This window comes from Empidonax traillii, unplaced genomic scaffold, assembly GCF_003031625.1.
Source record: "Empidonax traillii isolate 1590-97213 ecotype Southwest subspecies unplaced genomic scaffold, ASM303162v1 scaffold444:size1099390, whole genome shotgun sequence".
Classification (NCBI taxonomy): Eukaryota; Metazoa; Chordata; class Aves; order Passeriformes; family Tyrannidae; genus Empidonax; species Empidonax traillii.
This window is the reverse complement of record NW_020955637.1, coordinates 310,394-326,344: the sequence shown is the minus strand read 5'-3', so window position 1 is coordinate 326,344 and position 15,951 is coordinate 310,394. Positions and strand designations below refer to the sequence as shown.

Sequence of the window (15,951 nt, the reverse complement as noted above, 5' to 3'; positions counted from 1 at the left end):
CAGTTCTGATGTCCCCCCACACGTCTGTTTGCAGGTGGTCTTTGCTCTGGGGGCATTGTTCAACACCTTCTGGCTGATGGACGTGGGCAGGTTCATATTTGGGTGAGTGAGAAGAGCACATCTGTGCTCCCTGAGGTGAGGCCCATCCTTGTGTCCCACAGAACTGCTGCCATGGTCACACTTGGAATTAAAATTATTGGATTTTGAGGCCTCTGTCAGGCTGAGCTTCAGTGGCATTCCTGGACTTTGCAAGCCTTGCAGTTGTAATCACTCCTAGAACACTTAAAATCCCTTCTACTTTTAATTGCTCTTGGGACACTGCAGTTCTGTTTGGAATTCTGAATTGCACTGCCTTGTGTCTGTGCATTAAACCTACTTAAATATCTCTGAAATTCAGTCACCTCGGGCCTGCCAGCAGCTGATTCACCTTGCTGCTTTGCCTGTTGCAATTCACATGTTCTCTTTTTGTCCTTCCTTCTCCTGTAGGATTGGAGGGGAGTCCTTGGCCGTGGCCCAGAACACCTATGCAGTGAGCTGGTTCAAAGGCAAGGAGTTGAACCTGGTGTTTGGGTTACAGCTCAGCATGGCCAGAGTTGTAAGTGCCCAGCTGTGCCTTTCTTTCACTTGTGGAAGTGAAGGGGTTGTGGCTCATCAGGGCAGGGAAACCAGCACTTCTGATGCTCCTCAGGGAGCTGGAGTTAGAACCAGCTGAGAGAGAAGAGGGGAGCTGTGCCTCTTTTTTCTTGGGGTCATCTTCGGCCCCCTGGCCTGTGCTGAAGCCCTGCAGGTTATTTTCTGTCACCTGGGTGAGGAGGGAGCTGGTCCCAGCTGGGCTGGCTCATGTTCAGGCTCTTGTTCATCATCAGCTGAGCTGTAGTTACCTGGTGGGAGCCCTGGGATTGCAGCCATGGATCCCTTCTCTGGAGGGGAAAATGCTTCTTCCTGGGGTCTGTCAGGTGGGAATCCTGTTTGCTCTGACACATTAAATTTGGCTCAATTTAGGAGCTAATGCACTGTGTGAGGGGGGTTTTTATAGCACTTCCAAACTCCTCATGGAAACACTGTAATAGCTGGGTAAAATTTAATTTGTGATGGTTTATTATTGTTACAGTGATTAATTTGTTACAAACCAGCAGGGAATAATTTCATCCTTGTTCCTGGTGTTTAAGTTCCCTGTTTAGCACCTTTACCTGTTCAATAAGCAGGCCTGCCTGATGTTCCCTCTGAATTAATATGATTGTGATATCAATTATTCCTCACATGAGTCTGTTCTGCCCAGGGGAGCACAGTGAACATGAATATCATGGGATGGGTCTACTCCAGAGTTCAGGATCTCCTGGGTTACACTGGTCCCAGCACCCTGGGCTTGGCTCTCATGATAGGTCAGTAATGTTTGGATTTTGGCTTCCTGAGTTTGCCCTGCCTGCATGTTGATGCTTTATTAAGCATTTTAACTTTACAGATCTGACAAAAGCTCCACTCTTTGGGCCTAAAAGCCAAATTCCACTCGAGTTTTCACCTGACCATGTGGGGTTTCCCTCTTGCAGGGGGTGTAACCTGTCTCTTCTCCCTGACCTGTGCATTAATCCTGGCTTACCTGGACAGGAGAGCAGAGAAGCTGCTTTGTAAAGAGCAAGGGAAAACAGGTGAGTGCTGGGGCTGGACCTGCCCTGGGCTTCAGTCTCCTGGGACAGCCCCTTCCAGTTGCTCTGCACTCTGCAGGGTTGCAGGTGGGGTGATCCGTGGCTGCTGCTCAACATCTTCTTTATTATCATCATGATTTTCAGTTCATTTTTATGTCAGCGGGAAGTTTTACAGTTTTAAACACCAGTTTAACCTGGAGGAGGCTCCAGACAGGAGTTTTGGCAGCTGATCCAACATTTCCCTGACAAAGTATCTTTAATTCTGCTGCGTGAGGCTTTGAGAGGTTTGATCCATCAGCTCGGTGTGGGAGGGACAGTTTGCTCGTGGCTCTGCTGACTTAACCCTTGTGTGTGTTCTTCAGTGACTGCCACTGTGTGAGCTGGGACAGGAGGGTGACAGGGAGGTGCTTTAGCAGGAACTTGGGACCACCTGGATGTTTTTTAAGGGTGGGCAATCCCAGGTTTGGCTTGTGCTGACTGAGCCTGTGGTGTCTCCTCCAGGTGAAGTGATCAAGCTGACGGATGTGAAGGATTTCTCCTTGTCCTTGTGGCTCATCTTTGTCATCTGTGTCTGTTACTATGCAGCAGTTTTTCCTTTCATAGGACTCGGAAAGTAAGTGCCACTCACTTATCCTGCTTTTCCCTTGGAATTTGGGCAGACTTTTAACTAACTCCTTAAAGAACTTTACATTTTTCTGCTGAGCTTTGTGGGAAGTGCCACTGAGGGATGTGGGCTGAGCTCAGAAGCTAGAGGAATGTTTTATTTCCCAATTAAAACTAGACACAGATTTAAAACTCTGTGTGGAATTTGGTGTCCTGTGGAATTCCTTCCATGCCTATAAGCTCATTATTTGGGTTGTATGTTGGTTCTGTACTTTGGGTGTTTTCCTCAAAGTATCATTTGAATGGTCCTTACACAAAAATATGTGGAGTCTGATAAAAAGCTCCTAAATCCATTATAAATGAGAATCTGTGATATTTATGTCAAAGCTGTATTTAATTCTCTTGTAAAGTGGGTTCTTGTGTCTTTGTCTATCTTACTATTTATTTCTTGTCCTTCAATTGTGCATTTTCCTAAGTCTTTTTTTTTAATTTTAATTTTATTTATTTATTTATTTATTTCCTTCAGGGTTTTCTTTATTGAGAAATTCAGCTTCTCACCTCAAGAAGCAAGTGCAATTAACAGGTGTGTTGGGGTTGATCTCAGCTGATTTAATGAGTGACACTGCCACTTTCCAGGGGTGCAGGATGGATCTTTGGGCCCTGAGCAGTGGGAGGAGGTTTGGGATCTCCTGTTGCATTTGAAGTGGATAAACGGATTTCACGTGGCCCAGGGGATAACTGGGAGGTGTGGGTGTGTTTTTACTAAGGAAGTCTCAGCTCTGTCATTTGTGTTTTCCCAGCGTTGTGTACATCATCTCAGCCCCCATGTCCCCAGTCTTTGGCCTTCTGGTGGATAAACTTGGCAAGAACATCATCTGGGTTCTGTGTGCTGTGGTGACCACTCTGGCCTCTCACATCATGTTGGCTTTCACCTTCTGGAACCCCTGGATAGCAATGGTAACTATTTCTTGGAGATTGATAGTTAAATGTGATTAAACAAGCCATGGAGCTGATGCTGAATTATTATGTGTGTTTCGAGGAGGAGAAGACGCCTTACACTACAACTAAATTACTGTGCTACCTGCTCAATTTTCTCCTAGAACTTGCTATTTTATTATATTTCTGAAGCTTATTAATATTATTTAAACTGCCCTGTGCTGTATTGGATCTGGCAAACCTCAGCAGAAATCTTCATTACTGATTTCCCCTTCCTAGGGCAGATTCCCTGAAAAATGGCTTGTGGGGTTTATGGTGCTCGCCAGGGTCAGGCTTTAAAAACAGGGTCCTTGTTTTATCTTAATGCTAATTAATGCTCTTTAACGCTAATTAATAGAGTCTTTAGTGCTACTTAGTAGAGTTTGTGTGTCACTCCTGGATGAAGTTCTCTCTCCTCCTAAACGTGCATATTTATTTAGAGTGCTGTTATAAGAAATGTTGCTTGAGCTCTGTTTTTCACTTCTGGGAGAAGGGGGAAGACCAATATGTAAATTTTTGAGCCCTCTGCAGCAGAAATGCACCTCACCTGACCCGTGTTTCTCGTTGCTGTGTCCCCAGTGCTTGCTGGGGGTGGCCTATTCCCTGCTGGCCTGTGCCCTGTGGCCCATGGTGGCCTTTGTTGTCCCGGAGCATCAGCTGGGAACTGCCTATGGCTTGTGAGTACCTGCACTGGGTGTCTGTGCTGCTGGTGGGGGGTCCAGAGGGGGCACCAGGATACCCCAGGAAAGGCTGGCACAGCTGGCATTGTTCAGCCTGGAAGAGGAGAGCTTCAGGATGACCCAACTGTGGCCTTCAGCACCTGAAGGAGCTACAGGAAACGTGGAGATAGACTGTTGACAAGGGGGAATGGCTTCAAACTGCCAGAGAGCGGGGTTAGATGGGATATTGGGAAGCAATTCCTGACTGGGAGGGTGGGCAGGCCCTGGCACAGGTTGCCCAGAGAAGCTGTGGCTGCCCCTGGATCCCTGGGAGTGTCCAAGGCCAGGTTGGAGCAAGCTGGGCTAGTGGAAGGTGTCCCTGCCCATGGCAGGGGGGGTTACACAAGATAACCTGTAAATTCCCTTCCCACCCTACCCATTCCATGATTCTTTGCAGTGACCCTGCTCCCATCCTCCTGATCCAGGAATATCCAGCAGTTCTGAGGCGTCAGTGGGTCCCAATTCCTGCGGCTTTGTTGCATCAGGAAGTTCTGGGTCGCTCAGGATGTGGGGGTGGGACAGGCACAGAAACTTCTGCAGAACTGTGGAGTGGGGACTGTCACGTGCCAGGCAAGTGGGGGGAAGTTCATCTCCCTGTTTGTGTTCAGCATGCAGTCCATCCAGAACCTGGGGCTGGCAGTGATTGCCATCGCAGCTGGGATGATCCTGGACACGAGAGGATATTTGTTTCTGGAAGTTTTCTTCAGTGCTTGTGTTTGCTGTAAGTGTTAAACCCTCTGAAAACAGATTCTGTGCATCCAGGGAGCTTAATTAGGCTCTGTTTCTTAATATTTCCTGTAAGCCAGTAATATCTCCTCTCTTAGAGGCTTCAGCTCTGAAAGTATCTCAAACTTAGTGTTTTGTGGTTTATTGAAGTGACTCGGTGTCATAGTTTGTGTTTCAAGAAAATGTACTAAAAGGGTAGACAGATGATACTTTTACAGTTTATGGTGGCTGTTTATGAATGTAACTAACACTAAAATAATCCTTTCTGAATTACCAGATTTGTGGGAATATCAAAAGCAATTAAGAGATGCTGGTGGAAAACCCTCCTCTCAGTTACAATTATCATGAATATTTTAGTTGTTACTTAGTTGTAGGTTAAAGCTGTTCCTCTGTCCTTGCTGCACAGTTCTGTCAGCTAAAACTGTTCCTTCTCTGTTTCAGTGTCACTGATAGCTGTGGTCACGCTGTATTTTGTGAATCACCTCACAGGTAAGGGTTTGCAGCTGCTTTTGGTATTTTTTAATCATAATTCTTGGAGTTCTCAAGGGTATACCTGTCCCTTTGGCTCACTGGGACACTTTAAACCTTGGAACTCTGTGGAGGATACTCTGCAGGTGTTACTATATTAGGAAAAAAATCTCTTTTTATTTCTTCTCAAACTGGAGTGTACATGAATCTGTGAATGTAAAAACCGAACTGCTTCCTTAATTTGGGTCCTGACTTTGCTTGCTCACCTGACTAAGAACATGCTGCTCTTTACCTCAGTTCCTCCTTCTGTAAAATCACTCCCCTGATTCCTCCAGTGCTCTTGAGAAGTCCTGCAGTGAGTTTTGCTGTCCCAGCTACAAAGCAAGGCCAGCTGGGAGGGTTTCAGGGTGCTCATTTCTCTCGTTGCAGGTGGGGACCTCAACTGGTCTGCAAAGAAAAGGGAAAAACTGCAAAAAGCAGCAGCCTCTGAGTAAGTACCAAAGCCAAAAGATGTCAGTGAAATGCTGAAGCTGAAGAGGTTCAGTAGATCCCTGTGTCAAGTCAGTCCCTCCTGCTGTTGGTAGTGGATGTTGTTTTCCTTCTCACCAATCAGTAGCAGGATTTCCTATTCCTGCCTCCTCTCTGAGGGAACATTCAGAGGAAGTGGCAGCAATCAGGTGTCTTGTCCTGGCAAAACCAGATCTCCCTTTAGAAGGAATAACAAAACTGATCCCATCTGTGGAATTCCAGCTGTTAGGATGGGAAGAACATGTTTTGTTTTTTTGTTTTTTTTTTTTTAAATTTTTGGAATGCTTTCTGTTCTGCCCCAGTTCAGCTCAGCAGGTCTCACATCTTGAAGCTCATTTGCCTTTAATCTTGTTGGAATTCCTTCCTTTTGAATGGGTAACTACAGCTCACCTGCAGATATTGTGTTTATATAATGTATTTATTATGTTTGGTGTATTGTTATATAATATACATGTTATATTTGCTCCTGATAAATACTTTGCTGATGAGGCAATGGATTTATGGACTTCTCTAAAACTGGACTGTGTAACTGTCCATGTGGAGATACTTTAGTTAATCCCAAAAATCCCAAAGGGAGGTCTATCCAGGTGACCTGTGGGCTTAACCAGGGTTTTGGTTCTTGTTCTTTTCACACACCAACCTCCAGGAAAACTCAGGGGAAACTAAAACCTGCTGAGCCTTCTGGCTTAGTCCTCATGAGTCTCATTCCTCCAGCCAAAAGCTTCCAGCCAGTTTTTAACACAAATCCAACAAAAAATCCCCCAAAGCTTGGAATTCTGTGGCCTGCCTGGCCCAGGGTGGGGTGTGTGCCACAGCTCCACTGTTTCCTGGGGGTGCTGGGGGATTTACTACCTTGGACCAGCCTTGTCAGGGCTCTCCAGTACTGAACCTGCTTGATTTTCTTTATAAATACTTCCCTTTTTTTTCAGAAAAGAAAGTTGAATAGCAAAAGGCATCCCGGAGTGGGGGAACTCTGCTCAGCTCCATGGCAGCTTGAAGAGTGCCAGTGTTTAGTTTGCACCCCGAGGAAGATTAACCACCAGCTGGGGGGTGGGGGTTACAGGCAATGCCTCAGTTTTCAGCTTTGTAACCAGTTTTAATTAATGCCAAATCATCTTTGAATTGGGTTTTAGAGCCTTTTGCACTGTGCTGAAGCTCTGCCTTGGTGCTCTGCCAGCCAAGGCAAGCACGTTCATTTAGGACATTTGATATCAGACTTTTCTGTGCTGCACGTGGTGGTGGGGTGGAGATTTCTGCCTCAGATGGCATTTTTGGTTCTGCGAGGAAGCTCACCCAGAGCTTGGAAAGGGGTCACTGTTGCTGCTTTTGTCACTGTCTTAATGCAAACCACTGTCTGGAGGGTGTTTACAGCCTGGGCTCTGGTTCTCTTTGACACTCACATGGAAAAAGAGTTGCAAATAATCGGGTCAAATTGCCTTTTTTTTTTGTAGGAGATTTAAGAATTCTGCAGGCTGCTGAGCAGCCTCTTATTGCCTTCTTGACAATTGATTCTCTTTGTATTGTAATCTTTATTTCAAGGGGGGGGGGAAACTTGTTTAACTTGTTTAATAGCCAGTAAAGCTGTTACAGAAGCTCCCTGAGCACGTTGTAATCTGTGGGGAAAAAAAAAAAAAAAACAAACCAGAAGGTTTCTCTTTCTACTGAAATCTTGGAATCTAAATAAAAGGAAACTACAGAAAACAGCCTCTCTCTTTCTTTATGTTGAATTGGGGTTACCCAGACACATCTGAGTGTCATTTAATCTGATATCCACATTAAAAACGGGTATTAAAAGTAAACCTGCACCCACCAGGGTTTGCACTGCCAGTGCAAATATCTTAAACCTGTTTTCTTTTGCAGAGCAGAAGAGCAGGAGAGACTCAGACGTCAGAATGAAGATGACTTGGCTAAATTACTGCCAAAAGCTGATGACTTTAGTTTAAGGAATAAATACCTCTCCAGACTGGGAGCTCAGGTATCCATAACACAGCGGGGGGCTTAGAAGTGAGGACAGAACAAGGAGATCTTTCTTTTTAAGAGCTTGGATGTCGTTTCTAAGAGCCAGCAAATCACCCTCTCGCTGCAGTCCAGAAATAAGAGTTAATTAAACGCCTAATGAGGGAAATGACCCAATGGCTGGCGAAGCAAATAAGTTGAGGAGCAACTTCTCGTGATCCCTGATGTCTTAATTTTATTGTCTTGCAGCTCCCAGATAATTACTCCTCCTCTTTATCAACCCTGGCACACAGAAGCGTGTTGAAATAGCAGCCTGGCCCTGTGGGAAATCTGGGAATGCCTGGAGTTTTCCTGGGACACAACCCCAGCACGAGCAGCAGAAGGATGCTCCTGGGCCTTGCTGCAGGACTAGAGCCTGGTTTGGAGCGCCCAGCTCCAAATCCTGGCACTGGGGGTAGTTTAGAGAGCCCCTGCTGAGGAATCTGGTGGTTGGAATCTGCTCCCTCCTGCCTGTGAGTAGCTGAGTCAGCAGCGAGGCTGGACCTGCCTGGTGTCTGCTTTAGTTGCTGGGAGATGAGCCTTGTTGTTGAGCCTCTCACATCGGGGCACCTTTTGTTACTCCTGGCAATGCCCCTGTTTTTCATTTTTCCTGTAGGAAAAAAAGGGGAGGAAAAACTCCCCAGGGAATATTTGAGTGGAAGCTCCACAGCTGAGGAAGGGCCAGCCCCAGGTCAGTCACCCAGCAATAACCTCGGGTGGGTCCTGAATCGTGGCAAAAATGCTGTGTTTTTAACTCAAAACTGGGAAAAAAGTGAAATGCAGGAAGTGGCTTTTGCTTTCAGTAGGAGAAGTTTCTGTTTTCCCCGTGGTTCTGTTTCCCCACGGTTTCAGTGGCAGGCTCAGTGCTGAGCAGGGAGTTCCTGGGGGCTCCTCCAGAGCGCATTTGGCTTGGGTTTAATTACTCATCAAGGTAATTGGATAAGATAATCCTCAACCGAGCTGAGCTTGCCTTACAAAGCAAGAGTGTGTGGCTTTGTGGAGCACGGGGTGTGCAGGGATGAGTTCCTTGGCTCATTCCAGGGAACCCTTTCGTGCCACACAGGAGCCTTTGGCAAATTGTTTGACTTTGCAGAGAAATAGTTTGATATAATAAAAATGTTATTTTATGTGTAGAATTTGTTTGTTTGTTTGTTTTTCCTGCAGTAATTTAAGCAGACCTGGAATTCCTGGTCTTAAGGTTTCAGTGGAGATTCTTTCATGTTCCTTAAAAACTAAAATCATCTCCCTGAAGGACTAAAGCCAGGAGTATTTTGGTTGATAATTCTGGATACTGAGGGACAATTTAGGTGTGAGCTGTGCTGGTGCTCCCTGGGCTCCCCTGGGATCTGACCTCTGACAGGGTTTGGTACAGGTTGCTTTGTTTCCCTGGGAACTTGGGAATTTGGGGTGTTTTTTAATAAAAGCTTGCAGTGGATACTGGCACCTGTATTTTTTAGACTGTTCAGTGATGGGTTGTTGCCTTTGGTGGTGTTTTCTGAGCAAACCCAACTCCTGCTTCCCCTGAGAGTGGGAAGAGTTTGAGGGAAGTGGATCTTTGGGAACCAGTGGGGAAGTTTCCCCCACTGAGGGGTTGATGCATTTTTCTTGGAGGAAGGGGGGAAATTCATTTCTTGTTCTCCAGGCACAATCTGAGTGTGGAAAAGGGTAGTGATGTAAATGTTTTACTGATCTCACTTATCTCAGAATCTCCTTGGCTTTGGAATTATTGTACCACTTCCTTCATAACCTGCTGTATGGATCGACTGGAGTTCCCAAATGGCTGGGGAGCACTTTTGGAAGTGAGGGGAGGTGGGAGAGATGGAAGTGGGGAGGGCAGAGGTGGGAAGGGATGTTTATCCCAACAGATAATATCCCATTTTCTGGGCTATCTGTCACTAGAGGTCAGCACTGCCACGCTGCTGAGCGAGGAGTGTGTTCTGGACTGGGATGAAGAGCCTTCAAGGATCTTACATGGCACAGGGTGCCCAGAGGAGCTGTGGCTGCCCCAGGATCCCTGGAAGTGTCCCTGGATCCCTGGAAGTGTCCCTGGATCCCTGGAAGTGTCCAAGGCCAGGTTGGAGCAACCTGGGCTGCTGGAAGGTGTCCCTGCCCAGGGCAGGGCGTGGCACTGGATGGGTTTTAAGGCCCCTTCCAACCCAAACCAGTCAGGGATTTTATGATTCCATGGAATAGGGTCCAGGTTTTGGAAAAAGCACCTGTTTCCCATATTCCTGTTGGATATTCTGGTTGTTAACTCTGAGCCAGCCCAGGGCAGAGCTCCCTGAAGCTGCTGCTGTCCCACCCCACGTGCCCACAGCCACTGTGTCGTGTCTCTGGTGGGTGTGCAGCCAACTGTGAGCCCTGCATTGGATGGAAAAGCACAGACTGGTCAAAAACACCCTAAATTTTCCATTCCAGCACCCAAGTTCTGTCCTCCACGGATAAACATTTTGTGTGTTCAATGGTTTCTTTTATAACCACGCGTGCATTGCAGCACAGGGAGCTCTGCTGAGCCCTCCCTGCCCAGGCCTTGGTTGTTCCCATCACAAAACCTCCTTGCTTTTCGTACCTGCACTTCTTCCTCGAGCTCCTTCTGCTGGCACAGTCCTGGGGGGCTCCAGGAGGACGGAGAAGTTGCTGCTGTGGTGACCCAGCCAGGTGGTCACATCCCCAAGCCCTGGGTTCTCTGCAGCTGAACTCGTTTCCAAGGTGGGTAAATCTTTGGTCTTCTTTATTATATCGTCAGGGGAGGCTCAGGTTGGACATCAGGAGAAATTTCTGCATGGAAAGGGTGGTCAGGGGCTGCCCAGGGAGGTTTGGAGTCCCCAGCCCTGGAGGTGCCCAGGGAAGGACTGGACTGGCACTCAGTGCTCTGGGCTGGGGGACAAGGTGGGGATGGGGCACAGGTTGCACTGGATGACCTTGGAGGACTTTTCCAAGCTCGGTGATCCTGGAATTCTGTGGTTATTCCATGTGTTACTGAGTGGTTTTGGGGTGTCTGGAGCAGCTTTGTGTGTCCCAGCTGGAAGGAACCACTGGAACAGCTCCATCTGGATCCTGTAGCTACAGGAGGAAAAGCTCCTCATCCATTTAGGATTTGGGGCTGGAATCTCCTCGTGCTGCAGGAACCAGGAGGAAGGAGAGAGTTCCTGTCCTGCTTCCTCTGCACAGGCAAAGCTGCTCTTCTGGCATTTCCACGGAGCATCTGTAAATGGCTCTGTAAACCAGGGGCTGCTCCTCAGATGATCCAAGTGATGTTATTACAGTGCCTTAATTAATTGCCTTGTTTACATGTTGACAAAGCTCTGCCTGGGCACGGGGGAAGCAGCTGGGGATGGCAGGAATTCAGGCTGGAGCTGCCACCCCCCAGGTCTGCTCTGCCTGGGATGGGGAAGGAACAGAACTGGCCACTCCAGATGGAGGTGAGGGAAGGAACAGGGGGAAAGGGCTCACTCAGGAGGGAGCAGATCCATGGGAAAATCCCAGATGTCTCTTAAATCCTAGTGGGAATTTGGTTAAGTTACTTGACACTGAGGATTTAAGGACTTCTAAAATAAAATCTGCTTTATTCACAGCCCAGTGAATGTCTACAGGTGGTCATGAGCAGTTTTTAGTGAGACCAGAGGTGATATCCCAGTGTATGAAATCTGTCACAAGTGATGGGCACACACGTGAGGAGCTGAGGGAAAGCTGAAGCTGTGGCATTCCCAGGCTTCATTTCAGTCCCAGAGCTCGGAATTTGGATTGATTTATTTCCATGCCAGTGGATCCTGCCGTAAATACACTGATTTATAAGGTATTGACTGCCATGTCAATGTGATTTTAGAGCTGACTCCAGGAAAAACCTCCCACTGCTGGTGCTGAAACACAACCCTGGGTTGTGCTGCAGGGGAAACCACAGCAAATCCCCTCCTTTTTAAGACCTTTTGGAAGGGCTCCCAAAATGAGGGACAGCAGAGGTCACCTGTTTTGGGGTGGAATTGTTTGGGATTTTCAGGGAATCAGGAGGCTGAGCAGGGGAAAGCACGTCCTGGGGTTTGGAAATACCCAAAATTTGCATCTGTGCTCCCCAGCAGGTTGGCCCTTGGGATAGACAAGGGGAATGGCTTCCCACTGCCAGAGGGCAGGGATAGATGGGATATTTGGAAGGAATTCCTGGCTGGGAGGGTGGGCAGGCCCTGGCACAGGTTTTGCCCAGAGAAGCTGTGGCTGCCCCTGGATCCCTGGGAGTGTCCAAGGCCAGGTTGGAGCAACCTGGGCTGGTGGGAGGATCCCTGGATGGAACTGGATGAGCTTTAATGTTCCTCCAACCCCAACCATCCCGTGGTTATGGCATTGTGGGCACCTTTGGTGACATTTGTGTCCAGATATGAGTTGTGTAAAGGTGTCAGGGAAGAATTTCTTTCCTTTTCTTCTCTTTCTTCTTTTGCCCTGCGTGTTTTCACTCTCCCTTTGCACAGCCTGCTGATACAAAGGCTTTATTCATGAGCTTAACCTAATTACTGCCCTCAGAAACAAAGCCTGGTTGACAGTGAATATCCTTTTGATATCCATCATCTGAATATTGCCTAACAAAGTTAGCAAATGGCCTCCAAATGAACCAAAAGGATTCAGTGGCTCATCCAGCAAAAAGGAAAAAAAAAAAATGGATCAGGGTTTTACCCAGGCTGCCAGAAATGTTTAAAATTCTCAGTGCATGGCTTTGCTGGGGGATTAATATGCATTTTTTTTTTCCTGTCTTGAGATGAAAAACACTGTCTGGATTTAATGCAACACTTCCAAAATTGCTGATGTGAGTCTGGGGGAGAGCTGTTTTATAAACACACTGGAGGGTTTAGCAGAGACAAAGTTCACTTCGAGGAGCTGCAACACTTGTAATCAGCAGCTGAAATGTATTCCTGCATTTGCAGGACCAAAAGGCAGGAATTTAAGTGCCTTCATGTATTTTTCCTTGCTTGGAACAAAGGGGATCCATTTTTCAGGGGAAGCAAAGCTCCCCTAGGGTTGAGTTGGCTCTGGGGAGATAATTAGGAGGGATCAATAAATAGTGATGGATCGAGTTTTGGCCTGCCTGGCTGGGTCCCTGACTGGCTCAGCTGCTGCTGCAGTCACCTCCCAGGATCTCAGGGTTGGGTTGACCCAGGGAATGGTTTTACAGAGTGATAGAATTGTTAAGGTTGGAAAAGATCTCACCAAGTCCAGCCATCAACCAGCACCACCACGTTCACCACCAAACCACGTCCTCAGGTGCCACATCCACAGGGTTTTTGGACACTTCCAGGAATGGTGACTCCACCACTAAACTTTCTATTCAGTCAGATCTCTCTGGGGTTTGTGAGAACGTTGGTTTCAAAACCTGACCTGAAAACTCATTTTAGCCCTTGCTGACCCTCCTCTCCAGGTCAGGATTCCAGGTCAGGATTCCTCGTTCTGCCCTTCCACAGGGTTTGGGCATGGCCCCAAGGCTGCCAGAGCTCCAGGAGTGTTCAGACAATGCTCTGAGGGACAGGGTGGGATTGTTGGGGTGTCCTGGGCAGGAGCTGAACTCAATCCTGGTGGGTCCCTTCCAGCTCAGGATATTCTGGGACTCATCTTGTTGGATTTTGATGCCCTCACTGCTGCCTACCTGGGTCTTCCAGGTGTGTGTGAAGAGGGTTGGGACAAGTCCATCCTTATGTTCTTAATCTTGGACTGGGATAACTGAACTAAATTATGACATATCCCCAGTGGAAAATGCTCTTTTCCAGGAGCCCATTGCAGGATGTTCTGATGGCCTGGCTGCTCCTCTGGGTGCCACAGTGCAGCTCTGAGCTGGTGGTGTTCAGTGCTTCATGGGAAAACCAGGATTTCAGCTCCCTCTTGAATGGGTCTGTGGCCTGGAAGGAGCTCTGGCAGTTTGGCATCTTTGTGCATTAATGGGCTCCCTCTGATTATTCTGTCCTGGCAGGTTCCCACGTGCTCCACGTGCCACTCCCACCGTTCCATTCCCTGCTTGCTGAGTGCTGGACGAGGAACTGGAGCCAACTGGAGCTCCATGGGATCTGCACCATTTTTAATGGGGATTTATGGATGTCCCATGGAATATCTGGACACACTTAATACCCTCCTGATGACACAACAGCCCTGAAGGTGAGTGCTGTCCCACAGCTGCCCCTGCCAACCAGCTGCTCTTACACTGCACTTGCTGCAGATTTTTATAATTAGAAACTTTTTTTTTTCCCCCCCTGAGCTCCAGTAGCTCTTAAATAAAAAAATTGATCCCAGGGAATTATATTGTTGAATATTAAAGTCAGTATTTATTTGCAAAGAGCCGCTTTGGGGGTGCCTCATTTGTCGAGGTTTTCTGCTCAGGCTGCAAAACGGTGCCATAAAACTCAGTGATTGATGTTTATGATCAGATTAAATGCTTTAGCTGTGGGGATCAAAGTTATAAATTCCAGCCCTCCCCAGGCTGGGATTGGCCACCAGAGATCCTTGCCAAGTGCCAGCGTTTTTTTAATGAGCTCGTTTATTTTCCCGGCTCCAGCAGAATCAACTTTTGTGGTTTATTGGAAGTGTGTTTAAAGCAGCAAACGTGCCAGGTGGCAAAAGGCTTGGATGTGGGTTGTATTTGCCAGGTCAGACATCCCAGTGGGGGAAAAGCAGGAGCTGGAAGCAGAGGATTGGATTTCCAGGGCCAAGCCTTGAGGAGCGGGAGGGGCGTCATCCCCTGGCTCTGTGCTGGTGTCAGTTGTTTCTGCTGCTTTTTGCCCCTTTCACTGAAAACTGGGGGGGCCTCAAATGCAGATCCCCTTGGGATGGCCCTGGGGCTGCCTCCCTGCTGTGCTGGAGAGGGAACCATTGCCTGGTTGTTGGTGGAAATGAAACGTTTCCATCCCCAAGCGTGGTGGGGAGACCACAGGGACGCAATTGGAGCTTGGACCAGAGCTCTGAGGTCACTGATTCAGGTTTAATGGTTGGTTTTTCTCCTGTTGGGAGACTGACCCCGGTGACTGCAGCATTTTCCCCCACTGTTCCTGAAAGGAGAAGAAACAGAGGTCCCTCCAAAGGGCAGGAGAATGGGAACACCCTGGTTTTATTTGGTTTTATTTGCTCTGGGCTGACAGGGCAGGGCTTGGATCTCAAAGGCACAATATTCACAGAACAGAGGCTTGATGAAAGGAATACTGGGGTCATTCTGTTAAGCTCTGTGTCTGAAAGCTACCAGAGAATGGCTAAAATTTAGTCTGCTGTTAGTGAGGACTAAATTCTATTTCCTGGCTTGCTGTGGGAGATTTATAATTGGGGTAAAACCTGAGCTCTGAATTAATCTCCAGAGCAGAATTGTGGCATCAAAGCTCGACATTGTCTTCCTGTCCCCGGGACATTCTTTGTTAGAGAATCATTTGTTTTACTCCAAAGAGGCCCCTTTTTCTTTCTCTGTTAAAAAGTTGGTCTTTTTTTTTTTTTTTTTTTTTTTTTTTCCTCCTTGTGGCTGCTTTTACTCTGGGGAGATTCTGATTAAACACTTCAGTTCAAAAGCGTTTGCACAGCGGAGCCGTTTTGGGAGGGGAAGGAATCATTAGGGATGCTGGGGGTGTTGAGGGGTTCAAAGCAGGCTCTGCTTCATTCCTCCTGCATCAGCACATTGGATGCTCTTCCCTGGCTTCAGGAGAAGCGAGGGGCTCTTTCAAAGGGCAGAAAAAAAAACCTGATTGAAAGTGGAGTCATTTAAAGGAGCAGCTCGTTGATTCCCAGCCAGTCGGGCAGGGGATTTTTTCCTTAGTTTTGTGGATGTGGGAAGGACGTGCTCAAAGCCCACCCCGGGTGAGTGGGACCCCCATTTCTGCTGGGGGTGTGCTGGCTTTGGCCTGGCTGGGAGGACAGAACAGAGCCATGGACTCACTGGGGTTGGAAAAGCCCTCCAAGATCATCAATCCAACCATCCCCAGCCCTGCCAAGGCCACCACTGCCCCATGTCCCCAAGGGCCACATCCACAGGGCTTTGAAATCCCTCCACCCCTGCCCTGGGCAGCTGTGCCAGGGGTGGAAAACCCATTTCCATAGAGGAATTCTCCCAATATCCAACCTGCCCCTCCCCTGGCACAGCCTGAGGCCGTTCCCTCTCCTCCTGTCCCTGTTCCCTGCGAGCAGAGCCCGACCCCCCCTGGCTCCCCCTTCCTGTCAGGGATTGCAGAGCCAGAAGGTCCCCCCTGAGCCTCCTTTTCTCCAGGCTGAGCCCCCCCAGCTCCCTCAGCTGCTCCTGCTGCTCCAGCCCCTTCCCAGCTCCCTTCCCTTCCCTGCACACTTTCCAA

General features: G+C 48.0%; 1 protein-coding gene across 1 annotated transcript; it reads left to right on the top strand.

Moving 5' to 3' along the window:
• Positions 1–28: 28 nt before the first annotated feature.
• Positions 29–8,079, top strand: MFSD1 (major facilitator superfamily domain containing 1). The gene is made up of 13 exons (XM_027894870.1): positions 29–102; positions 487–595; positions 1,280–1,382; positions 1,548–1,646; positions 2,145–2,256; positions 2,773–2,829; positions 3,047–3,203; positions 3,801–3,898; positions 4,549–4,661; positions 5,108–5,155; positions 5,564–5,624; positions 7,523–7,637; positions 7,868–8,079. The coding sequence occupies exons 1-13, from the start codon at positions 77–79 to the stop codon at positions 7,925–7,927; spliced, it is 1,158 nt and encodes a 385-aa protein (XP_027750671.1). The 5' UTR covers positions 29–76; the 3' UTR covers positions 7,928–8,079.
• The last annotated feature ends 7,872 nt before the right edge of the window (positions 8,080–15,951 follow it).

Excerpts from the sequence above, each read along its gene's own strand:
- MFSD1 (XM_027894870.1), top strand. The coding sequence starts at position 77 with ATGGACGTGGGCAGGTTCATATTTGG. Across the intron at positions 3,204-3,800 it reads GGAACCCCTGGATAGCAATG|TGCTTGCTGGGGGTGGCCTA; the intron begins GTAACTATTTCT and ends CTGTGTCCCCAG. Across the intron at positions 5,625-7,522 it reads CAAAAAGCAGCAGCCTCTGA|AGCAGAAGAGCAGGAGAGAC; the intron begins GTAAGTACCAAA and ends TTTCTTTTGCAG.